Source organism: Helianthus annuus, chromosome 16, assembly GCF_002127325.2.
Source record: "Helianthus annuus cultivar XRQ/B chromosome 16, HanXRQr2.0-SUNRISE, whole genome shotgun sequence".
In the NCBI taxonomy this organism is placed as follows: Eukaryota; Viridiplantae; Streptophyta; class Magnoliopsida; order Asterales; family Asteraceae; genus Helianthus; species Helianthus annuus.
In genome coordinates this window covers 54605934-54618724 of record NC_035448.2, presented here as the reverse complement: position 1 = coordinate 54618724, position 12791 = coordinate 54605934, and the positions used below count along the sequence as shown (strand labels likewise).

Sequence of the window (12791 nt, the reverse complement as noted above, 5' to 3'; positions counted from 1 at the left end):
TTCTTAAACCACTAAAAATAAATATATTTTTAGGTTCATCCAGAAGTTCCATATTTTTATATAACCGTGTTTAGGTTATATCACAAGTTCACTAGTTTCTAAAATCACTTCCATTGTAATTTTTTTAACATAATATGGCAAGATCATATTATCAAACATAATCTACACTACCACAAACATCAAGATCAACACAAATAATATATATTTGGTTATGTTTAACATGTTAATTTTGTGGTTTAAATTATATATGTTTTGAGTTTCAAGATGAAATTCTTACTTGTACATTTATATATAACATATCATGATAAACAAAAAAAATATAAGTTTAGAACACTTACTACTAGCATGAAGAGAACTAGAGGACTTGTTGAAGGCTTCAAATGACAAGAACAACCTCCTAAACTTCTCCATAGCTTGTATAATCCTTGAATCATCTTAGAATGGGTTTTAAGTTCTTGAAATAGGTTGTTTATGAATTTAAAATGGTGAAGGTGAAGAATGTATGTTGAGCCGTAGGTTTAGGAGGGAGGAGATGGAGTTTTGAGTTTTGATTGGTGATGTAGAAATGAAAGGGTATGGTGGGTGATATTAGTTGTTATAATGTTTCAAATGTACAAAGTTAAGATATAATCTTCTTCACCATACTTCTCATCATCCTCTTGCAAGTAGCAAGGGTTTGTGGGCCCCTTCCTTTGACCGAATTCTTGAGTTGGGAGGGGACTAAAATGATTTTTTTTTAAATGTTAATTATATAGATTTTTAGGTGTTTAATTAAGTATAATAATTTGAGATTGTCTTGCATCATTAAGGGGGTAATTAAGGGTTTAAGATGCTATGTGATATCAACTAGTTCACTAGACTAGTTGGTATTAGTTTCGGACGGTAAAAATTCTAATAGTTCGCTCGTCGGTTCGACATCGGGTGATATACGAAACGTGAAATATAGTACCGGGAGCTATGGTTTTTAATTTACCATCGAGACCATGGCGTTTATTTAGGGTACTTATGATGGCAAAATATGGTTAACTACTTCGTTAGACTAGTGTAAGTTGTATTCTGATACCTTAAATGCTTTCCGTTTAGGCGTCGGCTAGTTAACAGCACTTTCATTTTGTACCGACAAAGGTTTGCCGCAAGTTGTTATCCAGCAACCAAATGATGTATGAAGTGATTTTGAGTTCCAAATTAAGCTTAACTAGTTCGCCATGTTGTCCGTTTAGTTGTTTTGGCGACGAAAATATGGTTAACTAGCTTGTCAGTTCCATAACGGACAAGTTATGGGGGTTGCGGCGTAGCGCCGAAAACTTTTTTTTTTGGACACCCCATTAATATCCTCATATTGTTTTTATGTATTTGTTATCATTTGTCATAATTCCGGAGTCTCGAAAATGCTAAATTATTAGTTCGGACGAGTTAAAATTGTTTAATTTTTAGCGAAACGGACGATTTAACGATTAGGGCGTTGTACCGGAAAGTCTTGTATTTTTGCAAGATGTATTTTCATATTTGTGTTTTCATATATATATGGACTCAGTTATGTCATTCATGTGTCGTTTTTCATTGTTTCGTTTTGTTTTCACGGTTTTGCTAGCATGAATAGTCTAACCGTGAATAGTGCACGCAGCACTTTCTACCAACACTTTTAGGACATTGTTTGATTGGTTTCGCAATACGACGAAAACCAACATATGTTTTAGCATTGTTTTCTTGTTCTACTACTGTTATCTAATATACGACACAGTTACGTAATCGAATTACGCTAAATGCATGAGATTATGAAAATAAAATAGTGATTAGTTTGTATGAAATTACCGGTTATTTGCCAGTTGTCACATTGAAAACTTAAGAAAAAAAATTAGGGATGAAAGATTTAGATGTGAGTTTTTGTTTGATTTGATTAAATGTATGTGTGTATATACATATAAGATTTTGAATTTTTGTATTTTTTATTGTTAACTTGGTAAACGGTCAAACGAGGGCCCCCACCAGTTTCAAAGCTTTAACGCCCCTTAAGGGGATGGCAGAGGCTTCTTTAACACCCCTGGATGGTGGAGGGGGGCCGGTGTTGGAGGGGTCACCTGGTTAAGGTGGTTGAGGATGTTACCCTACACCATTTGGTCTTAAAGAAACTCAGAAAGCTCCATGTTTGACCGTAAGTACCAGAACCGAAAATACTGGTATCGAAATTCGTCAAATATGAGTAACAGTACTTAAAATGTTCGATACGATATCAGTATTTGAAGACAAAATTCGGTAAAATACTGGTAACGGAAACGCCAAAAAGTAGGTACCGATTCAATAACAAAAATAATTTGGTACCGATACTCGATATCAAATGCCCACCCCTACTAATAATTAAGTAACCAAGAATTATTACGGTTTTTTTAAATAAAAGGTAACAACTTTTTGAAAGAGTAATATAAACAAAAGAGCAACATTGGCGAGGAAACCAGTAACACTCGAGGAAGTCTTCAAAACGCTGAATAATGCAAATTGGCCAAAGGTGAGGAAAAAAGCTGTGCATGCCATTTATTTATTAACTTCTTGGGTAATATGGAGGAACCGGAATGAAATACTATTTAGAGCAAGAGATGGTGAAGTTTATAAGATGATCGAAGAGATCAAAGAAGAATCGTATCAATGGATGAAACAAAAGGCAAAGTTGCGGCTGGATTCGTGGGAAAAGTGGATTTATTTTACATGGTGAATGGTAGTTAATTATAGCTCTAGTTTACTCTCTGTGTTTTTTATTATGGCTGTAGACATTTGGTATCATAGTACCTTGCTATGATTCCTGTTGGTTTGTTGAGAAATAAAAGTTTCGTGTTGCTATTAAAAAAAAAAAAAAAATGAGACAGAAGGAAGGAATACTTGACTGAATACATATTTCTAAATAGCTGTTTCATTGGATCCTAAATTAATTAATTGAAAAATAAAAATTTAGCCATAATTTTTATAAAAGTATATTGATTTTTAAAGTAAAACATTATAATAAATATAACACTACCATTTTATCAAACTACGCGTAATCAAGTATAATATACTTTAGCGTGCAAAGTGTACAAATTTGTAACATAATCATGCTACATAATTTGGACTAGAATAATAACAATTATGCTACGGCTCGCGTAATTATTATTATGCTAGTTTAAAATTGATTATAACATAACCACTCTATTTAAAATAATTACGAAAATATCTCAGCACAACAACATAAGTTTTTTTTTCTCATTTCACATGGTTCACGCGTTAAGTTCTATTTGTATTTAATCCAAACAATACAATTCCATCAAAACCATACAATTAACCACAACTTCAACCCTCATGTTTACTATGTTCTTGTTCCGGTTGTTGATGACTTAACACTTCTTCCACATGTGGTGGCGTTTCATTCTCCCTCACTTCCGGCGACTCTGCGGCAACCGGAGTAGCCGCAGCTTCATTCGACGGCACACTACTCTCCACTACCACCACCGGCGGCACCGTCTGCCGCCGCGGAGATGGGCCCATCCTACCGTCAATACACGTAGCACATTTGGTCTCCACCCAACCTTCAAAATCATATTGTAAATGACCCATGACCCGACGACCCGAACAGAGTCTACCTATCATTACAGCCACTGCACCCAATACCATTATCACTGCAAGTACTCCGATCACGGGCCCCACTGACCCGTGACCCGAATGTGGGTTGTATGACTGGTCTTGGATTACCGGCAGTTGTTGGGTCGGGTCAAGACCCGGTGTAGCTGACATTTTTTCGGGTCAAAATTCAAACTTTTTGTGTCAAGATTGATTTAAATCAAAAACTAAGAAACCCCAGATGCAAAAATTTCACATTGGGTGTGTGATTTTAGTCATTTTACCAAATGAGCAAAATCAAAAAAAAAAAAAGAAATTGGGTTTTCAAGAAAAATGCGAACTTTTTTTTGTAACGATTGATTTCAAATCACAAATCAACAAACCCCAGATGCAAAAACTTCACATTGTGTGTGTGATTTTAACAAATGGGCAGAATCAAGATTCAAGAAAAAGAAAGTGGGTTTTCAAGAATCTTGAAAACACAAGGTGAAATCAAGAAACCCCAGATGCAAAAACCTCACATAGGGTGTGTGATTTTACCAATTGGGCAAAGTTAAATCAAGAAAAAGAAAGTGGGTTTTCAAGAATTTTTGACAAAAGATTAGTTAAAATCAAGAAACCCAAATTAAAAAACTTAACTTTTGGTTAAATCTCCTGAAAAGAAGTGAGACAATCATGAGATGAAATGGTGGAACTAAAAAAGAACCCAGATGCAAAAACTTTACAATCAATGAAATTACCAAACAGAAAATGAGATGGGAGTTAATAAACACAACTGGGTTTCAAGAATCTTCATCAAAATAGGATCTTTCACAGTGAGTGAGTGAGTGAGCAAATTACCAAAGAAAATAGAGAATTTGAGGTGAATCAAGAAACCCAAATGGGGGTTTCACGTGTGGAAGAGAAGAAAGAAGTGTCAGCTAAAACAAGAATCAATAACTGGTACTTGAATAAATCTTTCTCATTTGTGTGTAAAAATTACCAAAATAATAGAGGGAACCCCAGAAATGCCAACTTAATTTGCTAAAATGACATTGAATGTGTGTGGGTAGGGGTAGGGGGTGGGGGGAGACCCAAGAAAAATGGTGAAGTGGGAGCATCTAAAGGACATCTTATGTATGGTACAGTATGAATGGTGACAGAAAAAGAGTATTTTGGGGTGTGCAAAAGCTTATTTCTTGATTGAAGGAGTGAAACAGAACATATGGGCTAATTTAAGACCTACATAATCTATATAATCTTTTTTAACGGTCAACGAATCTTTCAAATAGGTCACTAGCAAAATTTACCACATCAAGATACACTCACTTTCGAACCGGGTAAAACCTCACCTAGGGCCGAAGACCGTGAACACTCGCCCGAATGCATGATAGTGCGGTGAGGTAAAACCTGCTCAGTTCAAGGATCGAATTAGCGATCTCCACCTATTCACCTAGTCTCTAATCATCACCAGGTGCTGCAGAAAATAATGGGGAGGGCAGGAATCGAAGTTGGGTCCCTTAAGTGTTGTTTGTTTTTTTTTTTTCTGAAAAGCTTTGCGCAAGCTCTTCTGTCTGCGTCGCGCAGACTGTTTGTTTTTTCGAAGATGTTTCATTAAAAAACGTCTGCCCAAGCTCTTCTTGGTGCAGACTTGCCCCAGCCATTTCTAAGATCTTCTAAGGTCTGCAGAGAGTTAAATACCACCACCGCCCATCACCACCACCACCGTCCACCACCCACTACGGTCCATCACCATCCCCACCACCGTCCATCGTCCATCACCACTACCACCACCATCCATCACCACCACCGTCCACCACCCACTACCGTCCATCACCACCACCACCGTCTACCACCATCACCGTCCAGCACCACCACCACACACCACCATCGTCCGTACACCACCACCAGTTTATTTATGAAGTCTGCATACGTTAAAAACAAACAACCTTCTTCTTGCAGACTGCAGAGGTTTAACCCACCTCTTCTTCTACAGATGTCTGCAGTTATGGTCCGCAGACTACAGACATTTTACCTCTTAAAAAACAAACAACACCTTAGAGCACCAAGTCTCTCTCTTACCACTCCACCACCACCTCATTATTATTATTATTATTATTATTATTATTATTATTATTATTATTATTATTATTATTATTATTATTATCATTATCATTATCATTATCATTATCATTATCATTATCATTATCATTATCATTATCATTATCATTATCATTATCATTATCATTATCATTATCATTATCATTTGAAATGCTAAATTTCATTATCTAGTCCGAATGTAGTCTTTCTATCTTAGATATAAGGGGGTCGGCCCGGTCGGGGCAATTGCAGAATGGCTCTCGGCTACCCCTTACCCGATTAACAAAACCGACGTGTAGGTAGGGGCTGCGGGTAGTGGGTTTGGGTAGTAGAAGTCGTAGATGGTGTGTGTACGCGTGGGTGAGTAGGAGAGAGATAAATGGTGTGTATGAGGTTCATGCTTTAGGGTAATGGTGCCATTATGGTGTAAATGGGGTTTATGCTTTAGGCTAGTGGTGCCACCAGGGTATTAGATTGGGGGGGGGGGGGTGTAGGGTATAGGGTTGTGGTGCCACACCTCTAACGTTTTCCAACATTTCACCCTCCTAGTACCATACTAATAGTTTGGTTGTTTGTGGGATCTATTGGGTATGATTGTTTTTGTTGATTGTTGGTATAATCTGAAACATCTAAAATGTGGTCCTTGACTTTTAAGTAGAGGTGAGTGTGCCGGTCCACTACCATGGACGATCTGTGGAAGAGCTTGATTGTTCCTGTGAGAGAAGATGAGGGGGAAGCCTGTAAGTTTGAGAAAGAGGAGAAGGCACACGAGCGGTTCATGAGACAATGCTCAAACGACGCTAAGAGCATTCACTTTTATATTTATGTGTGTGAGTTCTCTATATTATATAAGGTGGTTGTGAGTAGAGGAGAGAGAAAATGTTACTGTTTATCAGTAAATTCGGAGAAAACATTATTCAAACTTTATAAGTTTTTAATATTTAAAAGTGGCTATGAGTGGAGGAAAGATAAAATATAATGATAAAAATACAAAAAAAAAATAATTGGAAAATGAGAGAGAAAATGTAGTAATTTTTAGTATAATTAGACCACATTGTGTGGGCGTTCAAAAATGGCATTGTTGCTGCTCAATGCCGTTCATACCATCCCGTCCATGGCATTTACCATGGTGTTATTCAAAGGGCGGGGGAATTTACACCGTCATGGAGGACATTTTGCAGACGACGTGCAAGTGGTTAATGGACATGAATGTTAGCCGTTTAACCCCAACGGTTAACTTTTAAATTTTTTAACCATTTATTAAAATGTATAATTTCACACTATAAATAAAACCAACATTTACACCTAAATTTAGGCAAAGTCCACCACTTCTTCATTTTTATACCAACTTTTCCACTTCAACGCCGTTCCATTTCACAAAAAAAATTCGACAATGGCAGCCGTGGCGTGGACCGAAGAGGAGCATATTGCACTTTGCGAATCGTGGGTCGAAGCTTTGAACAACCACACGCCGGGTAGGCGCACAAGCAACCTTTTTTTGGAGGACAATCCGACAACACTTCCAAGCATATACGGGTCATAACAACCGAACCGTCGACTCCCTCTCGTCTCGTTTTAGGACGATCCGTCTTGATTGCGAAAGATTCGAGACAATCCACACCGCCGTGGAGATCGAGGGTGGTGATCTTAGGGGGGGGGGGACGGCGTCATTCAAGTGGCTCTCATCAACTTTAGGCACGTGCGCAACCGTGAATTCAAGCTCCGTTCGGCGTGGGAAATCATTAGATTTTTTATTTAGTTTCGTATTTTTTATTTTATGTAATGTTTTTAAAATTTATGTAACATCTTTTTAGTAATGTTTTTGTTTATTTACTAGTAATATATTTATAAGTTTTTAATACATTTTATATAATTTTAATTATAAATAATACAAAAGGTATGTGACACGTGTCGAAAAAAAAAGCCACGTTTCTACGCCCCGGCCACACCGTCTGTTTAAAGACTATGCCCCGTTCTGACGCGTTGTCCACACGTCGTATAATGGCCCTTCTTCAATCCCCTTCACACCGTGTTTTCTTATAAAGATTAAGATGAAGAATCATTTGTGAATTCTCTAAGGTGACACGGGTCCATGAGCACTTCGAGTTAAAGTTCTTTTGTTTTGCTTTTATTTATAGTGTATGGCTAAATGTACCCTTATATACTAAGCGTTACCCGTATTTACTGGAAATTATTTTTTAATGGGGTTGGTGACCCGCAAGTTTTATGAGACAACAGGGTATGTTTAACATCACTTTTATTCGTAACCACACTCTGATCAAACAATAAAGGGAGTGGTACAAGAAATCAAATAAAGTAAAACTGATTTTGACTTTTGCGTCACAGTCAATTACTCCCTTCTTTATAGCTGTCTTGATGATATAGGCGTGTAGGAGGTATCGTATATACAAGAGAATCAAGAAAATGTTTTTAAATTGTTAAAACACTAAAATATTATGCGCCGTTAACAAATAACTAAAATATTATTATAGATTTCATTTCATAGGGTATTTACACTAATCTTTTTAACATAAATCCTCTCGAGTTATCTCTATCAAAATATCTTTCGAACATCAAGAATTGGAATGATATAATGTCATTTGTTTGTTTTTTTCGTATATATGTCTATTATACAAACTAGCTTATAACCTCATTTATTACACGGGTTGAATATAAAAAAATCTAGATTGACTATTATTTTAATTTATAGGTTTATAAACCCCTGTGTTACACGGGTTGAATATAAAAATATGCAAACCATAGACTGCTATATAATCTTTTTCACACGGTTAAAGAAAGTAATAATTTTATTATCTTATACATTCATAATTCATGAATTTTATCACACGGCTGAGAAAATAGAAAATCTATTCTTATAAAAATGTGTAATACCGTCAATAAGGTGCTGTTTGTTTTTTCTGCGGGAAAAGGTCTGCAGTCTGCGGACCACATCTGCAGGCATCTGCAGAAGAAGAGGTGGACCAAAGGTCTGCAGTCTGCAAGGAGAAGAGCGTTTGTTTACTTCTACAAAAACCTCTTCTCTACTCCTCTCACAACACACACACAACAAACACAGAGAACACTCCTCTCTATCTCTCTCTGCCTTCATCTACCACCACCACCACCACAACCATCCGCCACCACCTCATCTACCACCGTCCACCTGCCACCACCACAACCAACAACCACCGTCAACACCGTCGCAACCACCACCACACATCCAGAAACCCTAATTTCGCCACCACCATCTCCCACCTCCACCACCACTTCAGCGAGAGAGAGATAAACAGCGAGAGAGAGAGAGAGAGAGAGAGAAACAGTGGCGATTATGAAGAATCGGAGCAGAATCAGCGATTGACGGCGGCGATTTTGAAGGTGGAGGTGATTGGGGGTGTCGGGTGGAGGAGATGGGTGGGGGAGACGTGGTGGTGGAGGTCGTAGCGGGTTGGGGTGCCGCTGAGGTTGGAGGTCAGAGATGGTGGGGGTGCCGCTGAAGTTGGGAGTGGTGGAGGTGGTGGTGGAAGTCGACGTGGAGGTGCAGCCGGTGGGGGAGGTGGTGCCACCGGAGGTGGAAGTGGTGGGGAAGGAGGTTGCGGCTGTGAGGATTAGAGGATTAGGGCTCTGTGTTTTTTGAGAAGAGGATGGAAGAGGCTTGCAGACATAGGGCAAGGTCTGCACCAGAAAGAGTTGGGGCGGAGCTTTTTTAATGAAACCACTTCTAAAAAACAAACAAGTTGCGGACTCCAAACCTCTGCGCGCGTCTGCGCGGCGCAGACATAAGTGGCCAGAAGTGCTCCTGGCCAAAAAACAAACACCACCTAAATGTAAACTCTAAAATGGCTTGATTGAGTGTAATCGGTGAATTGTTTCACCGATCGATGAACCATCCCGACCATAGTTCGGTGTTCGATGATTGTGGAGAATCGGTGTATACTCACCGATTGATTGAGTGGATTGATTGAGTGTAAAATATATAACTCAAACACTCTAGAGTGATTGAACCATATTCTCTGATTGAGTGTAAAATGGGGATTAGAATGTGGAGTTGACATGATATGTTATTATTGCGTAGAGAATAACTCAAACACCCTAGAGTGATTGAACCATACCTTCCATCCTGATAATATTATAATTCTATCACACGATTGAATATATCAATTGTTTCATAAATTATAATATTATTTAAATTTTCCGTGTGCTAAATTCAGTAGTTTTTTTGTTTATAAGATTGTGCGGAGATGTTTATAATCTAGTACCAATTGACATTTGCTTAAATATGTTGTCGTGGTCATATGTATTCAGTTCAATGGGATGATATGAACTCTCCCTCATAATTCCCCACCTTGTCTTCAATATACCGAAAGTTTCGATATTTTTTATTGCAAGAGGAGGTTTCATAGGATGCTTTTGAGTTGGGAGGAATGTTTCATGCTAGTCATTTAGGGTGTTAGGAGTGGTTAAACATTTTAGAGTGGCAAACCAAAAAACCAACTAATCAGAGTGCGCCATGTCAATCAGTCAAAAGTGTTTAAACTTTGCTGAAAAGTGTTGGCAATGTTTTAAACACTTGCTGAGTGGCAAACTTTTTTTTTTTTTTTGCACTAGTTTATTTAATATTTTAAGTTAATAAATGTAGAATAAATACATTAAATTAAAAAAACAATAAACTTTCATATATTAAATTAAAAACATCAAAATTACACTAAATTAAAAAACAATAAAATTACATTAACATGAAATAAATTAAACTAGTCTTCGTCGGAATCGACCAAAAGGTGGGGTAAATCTTGACTTGCGAGATGATCTATGAGATCGTGTTTTAGTCTCCAATGCGTGTCTTCATCCATCAACTCGCCCAACACCGTATCGTCTATAGCGGGCTCGACCGGAGGATCCCGAATGTGCACCGGTGCTATCGCCTTTCCTTCATCTTTCAAAATCATGTTGTGTAAAATAATACACGTGTACACCACACTCCTAATTTTTTTAACGGATCTTGCTCGCATCGGTCGACTCAATACAACCCATTTCGCCTTCAAAACACCAAAAGCCCGTTCGACGTCTTTTCTTGCCGCCTCATGTTGCCTCTTGAATTTCTTTTCGTCTACTTCGTGAGGGTAAGGGATCGACTTCACAAACACGGACCACGACGGGTAGATTCCATCCACGAGCAAATAACCACGTTTGTATAAATGGTTGTTAACAAAAAATGGACATTTTAGCGCGGTTCCATTTCGTTTCGTTAAAAATAAAGGAGATTGTTGTAGCACATTAATATCGTTTTGAGAACCCGGTGGACCGGCAAAAGCATGCCAAAACCATAAGTCTTGAGAAGCAACCGCTTCGAGCATAACAGTCGGGTATCGGTAATGCTTCTCCTCATGAGCTTGGTATAAAAGTGCCATGTCGTAGCTACCGAACATACCTGGAAGGTGATGTTTCTCCTCATGAGCTTGGTATAAAAGTGCCATGTTGTGGCTTGTCGGTCTACGTAAGAACTCGGGACCGTATATTTTGCAAACCGTGTCGCAAAAAATTCTAGGCACTCGCGGGAAGTTCTATCGGCCATATGCAAGTACTCGTCGTTCTCGTCTGGAGTGTTACCAGTTGCGAGTTGTTTAATAGCCGATGTCACCTTTTGTAACGGTGTAAACTCCTTCCTACCTCGCGCATCGGGGGCCTCTTCAAACCACGGGTCGTTCTCTACCACGTCGTCCACAATTTTTAGAAACAAACGTTTTGACATACGGAACCTATGTCGAAAGATATCTTCGTTGTACTTCGGGTTTTCGACAAAATAATCCGCCATGAGTGTCTCATGCCCCTCCTCACGTTGACGTTCAATATATCTCTTTCGGTTAGACGTGTCCGTGTCTTGAAGTTCGGCTTCTTCGATGAGATTTTGAAAAAAAAAGAATGCTACTATCGGATGAATCGTCGCTACTCATGGGTGGGAACCATAACGGGAGTTCATCAGCCATTTTGTTTTGTAAATGTTTGGGAAGAATTTGTGGTATTTTTTGGTTTGGTTGGATATAAATTTGAAGGTATTTGGTTATGGTTTGGTATGTTATTTATAGTTTAATTTTTAAAAGAAAAAATTAATTTTTTTATTTAAACGGTAATATTACCGTTAGAACTCGCACCCCAATGTCAAAATTGAGCTTCACTGCGTCGGCTTCCCCTCCCCGCACCAAACACTTCACCGACTCGGCAAACTGTCGGCGACGGTGTTTGCCGATCGGCAAAACCGTTTGCCGACATGTTTGCCTCTCCACTCCTAACACTCTTAGATGACATCTCACTATATGGAGCAAGAATACCTTATTCATTTATGCATCATGCGACTACCAAATAATAGCCTAGAAATACGTATTAATAATATTAAATTTGTTGCGTACATCTAGTGCATTATTTGTATATGTATCTTGAAGGACTCTTATCATAAGTTGTCGATCCCTCCCAACTTTTGTGTTATCCCTCCTAACTTTTGTATTACCATGTAACACAAAAATTAACTGTATATGTAATAGACACACACCTAATAAATTTGTACCAATATATCACTTTCTTGTTCAGTAACTAGACTTCTCTTTGAACTTTCTAAAACATATTTCCTTTATGTAATTCAACATTAGATTTTATCACCCCTGACTATTTGCTATTAGCCGCTGCCACCCTCAATTATCACTTTGACATCCGCCACCTCCAACTTAACACTTAGTATGTTCTGTCATCATGTCGTTAACTGATCACTAACTTTTGATCATATTACTATACTTTTGGAGGTGTCCTAAAATCTCTAAAACCTTCCTAAGATCCCTATGACACCCCCAAAAGTATAATAACATGATCAAAAGTTAGTAATCAGTTAATGACGTGGTGATAGAACACACTAAATGTTAAGTAGGGGTGACGGGCGTCAAAGTGATAGTTGAGGGTAACAGCGGCCAATAGCCAATAGTTAGGGGGTGATAAAATCCAATAACCCCTTTAGAAATATTGATGCAATCTTTGTTTTTCTTGTAAAAAAATACTACAATAGTCGTTTTTAGCATTATTAACAAGGCACGACATGTTATACCTCTATAGCAAAGAAATACCTAGGCGAAGGTTGAACATCCACGCGT

At 38.2% G+C, this 12791-nt stretch overlaps 2 protein-coding genes across 2 annotated transcripts; both read right to left on the bottom strand.

Moving 5' to 3' along the window:
- Positions 1–3315: 3315 nt before the first annotated feature.
- On the bottom strand, positions 3316–3756 carry LOC110919307. Its single transcript, XM_022163579.1, has one exon. The coding sequence runs from the start codon at positions 3754–3756 to the stop codon at positions 3316–3318; it is 441 nt and encodes a 146-aa protein (XP_022019271.1).
- Positions 3757–10409: 6653 nt separating this feature from the next.
- LOC110919309 (protein ANTAGONIST OF LIKE HETEROCHROMATIN PROTEIN 1-like) lies at positions 10410–11132 on the bottom strand. Its single transcript, XM_035985421.1, has one exon. The coding sequence runs from the start codon at positions 11130–11132 to the stop codon at positions 10410–10412; it is 723 nt and encodes a 240-aa protein (XP_035841314.1).
- Between the last annotated feature and the right edge of the window lie 1659 nt (positions 11133–12791).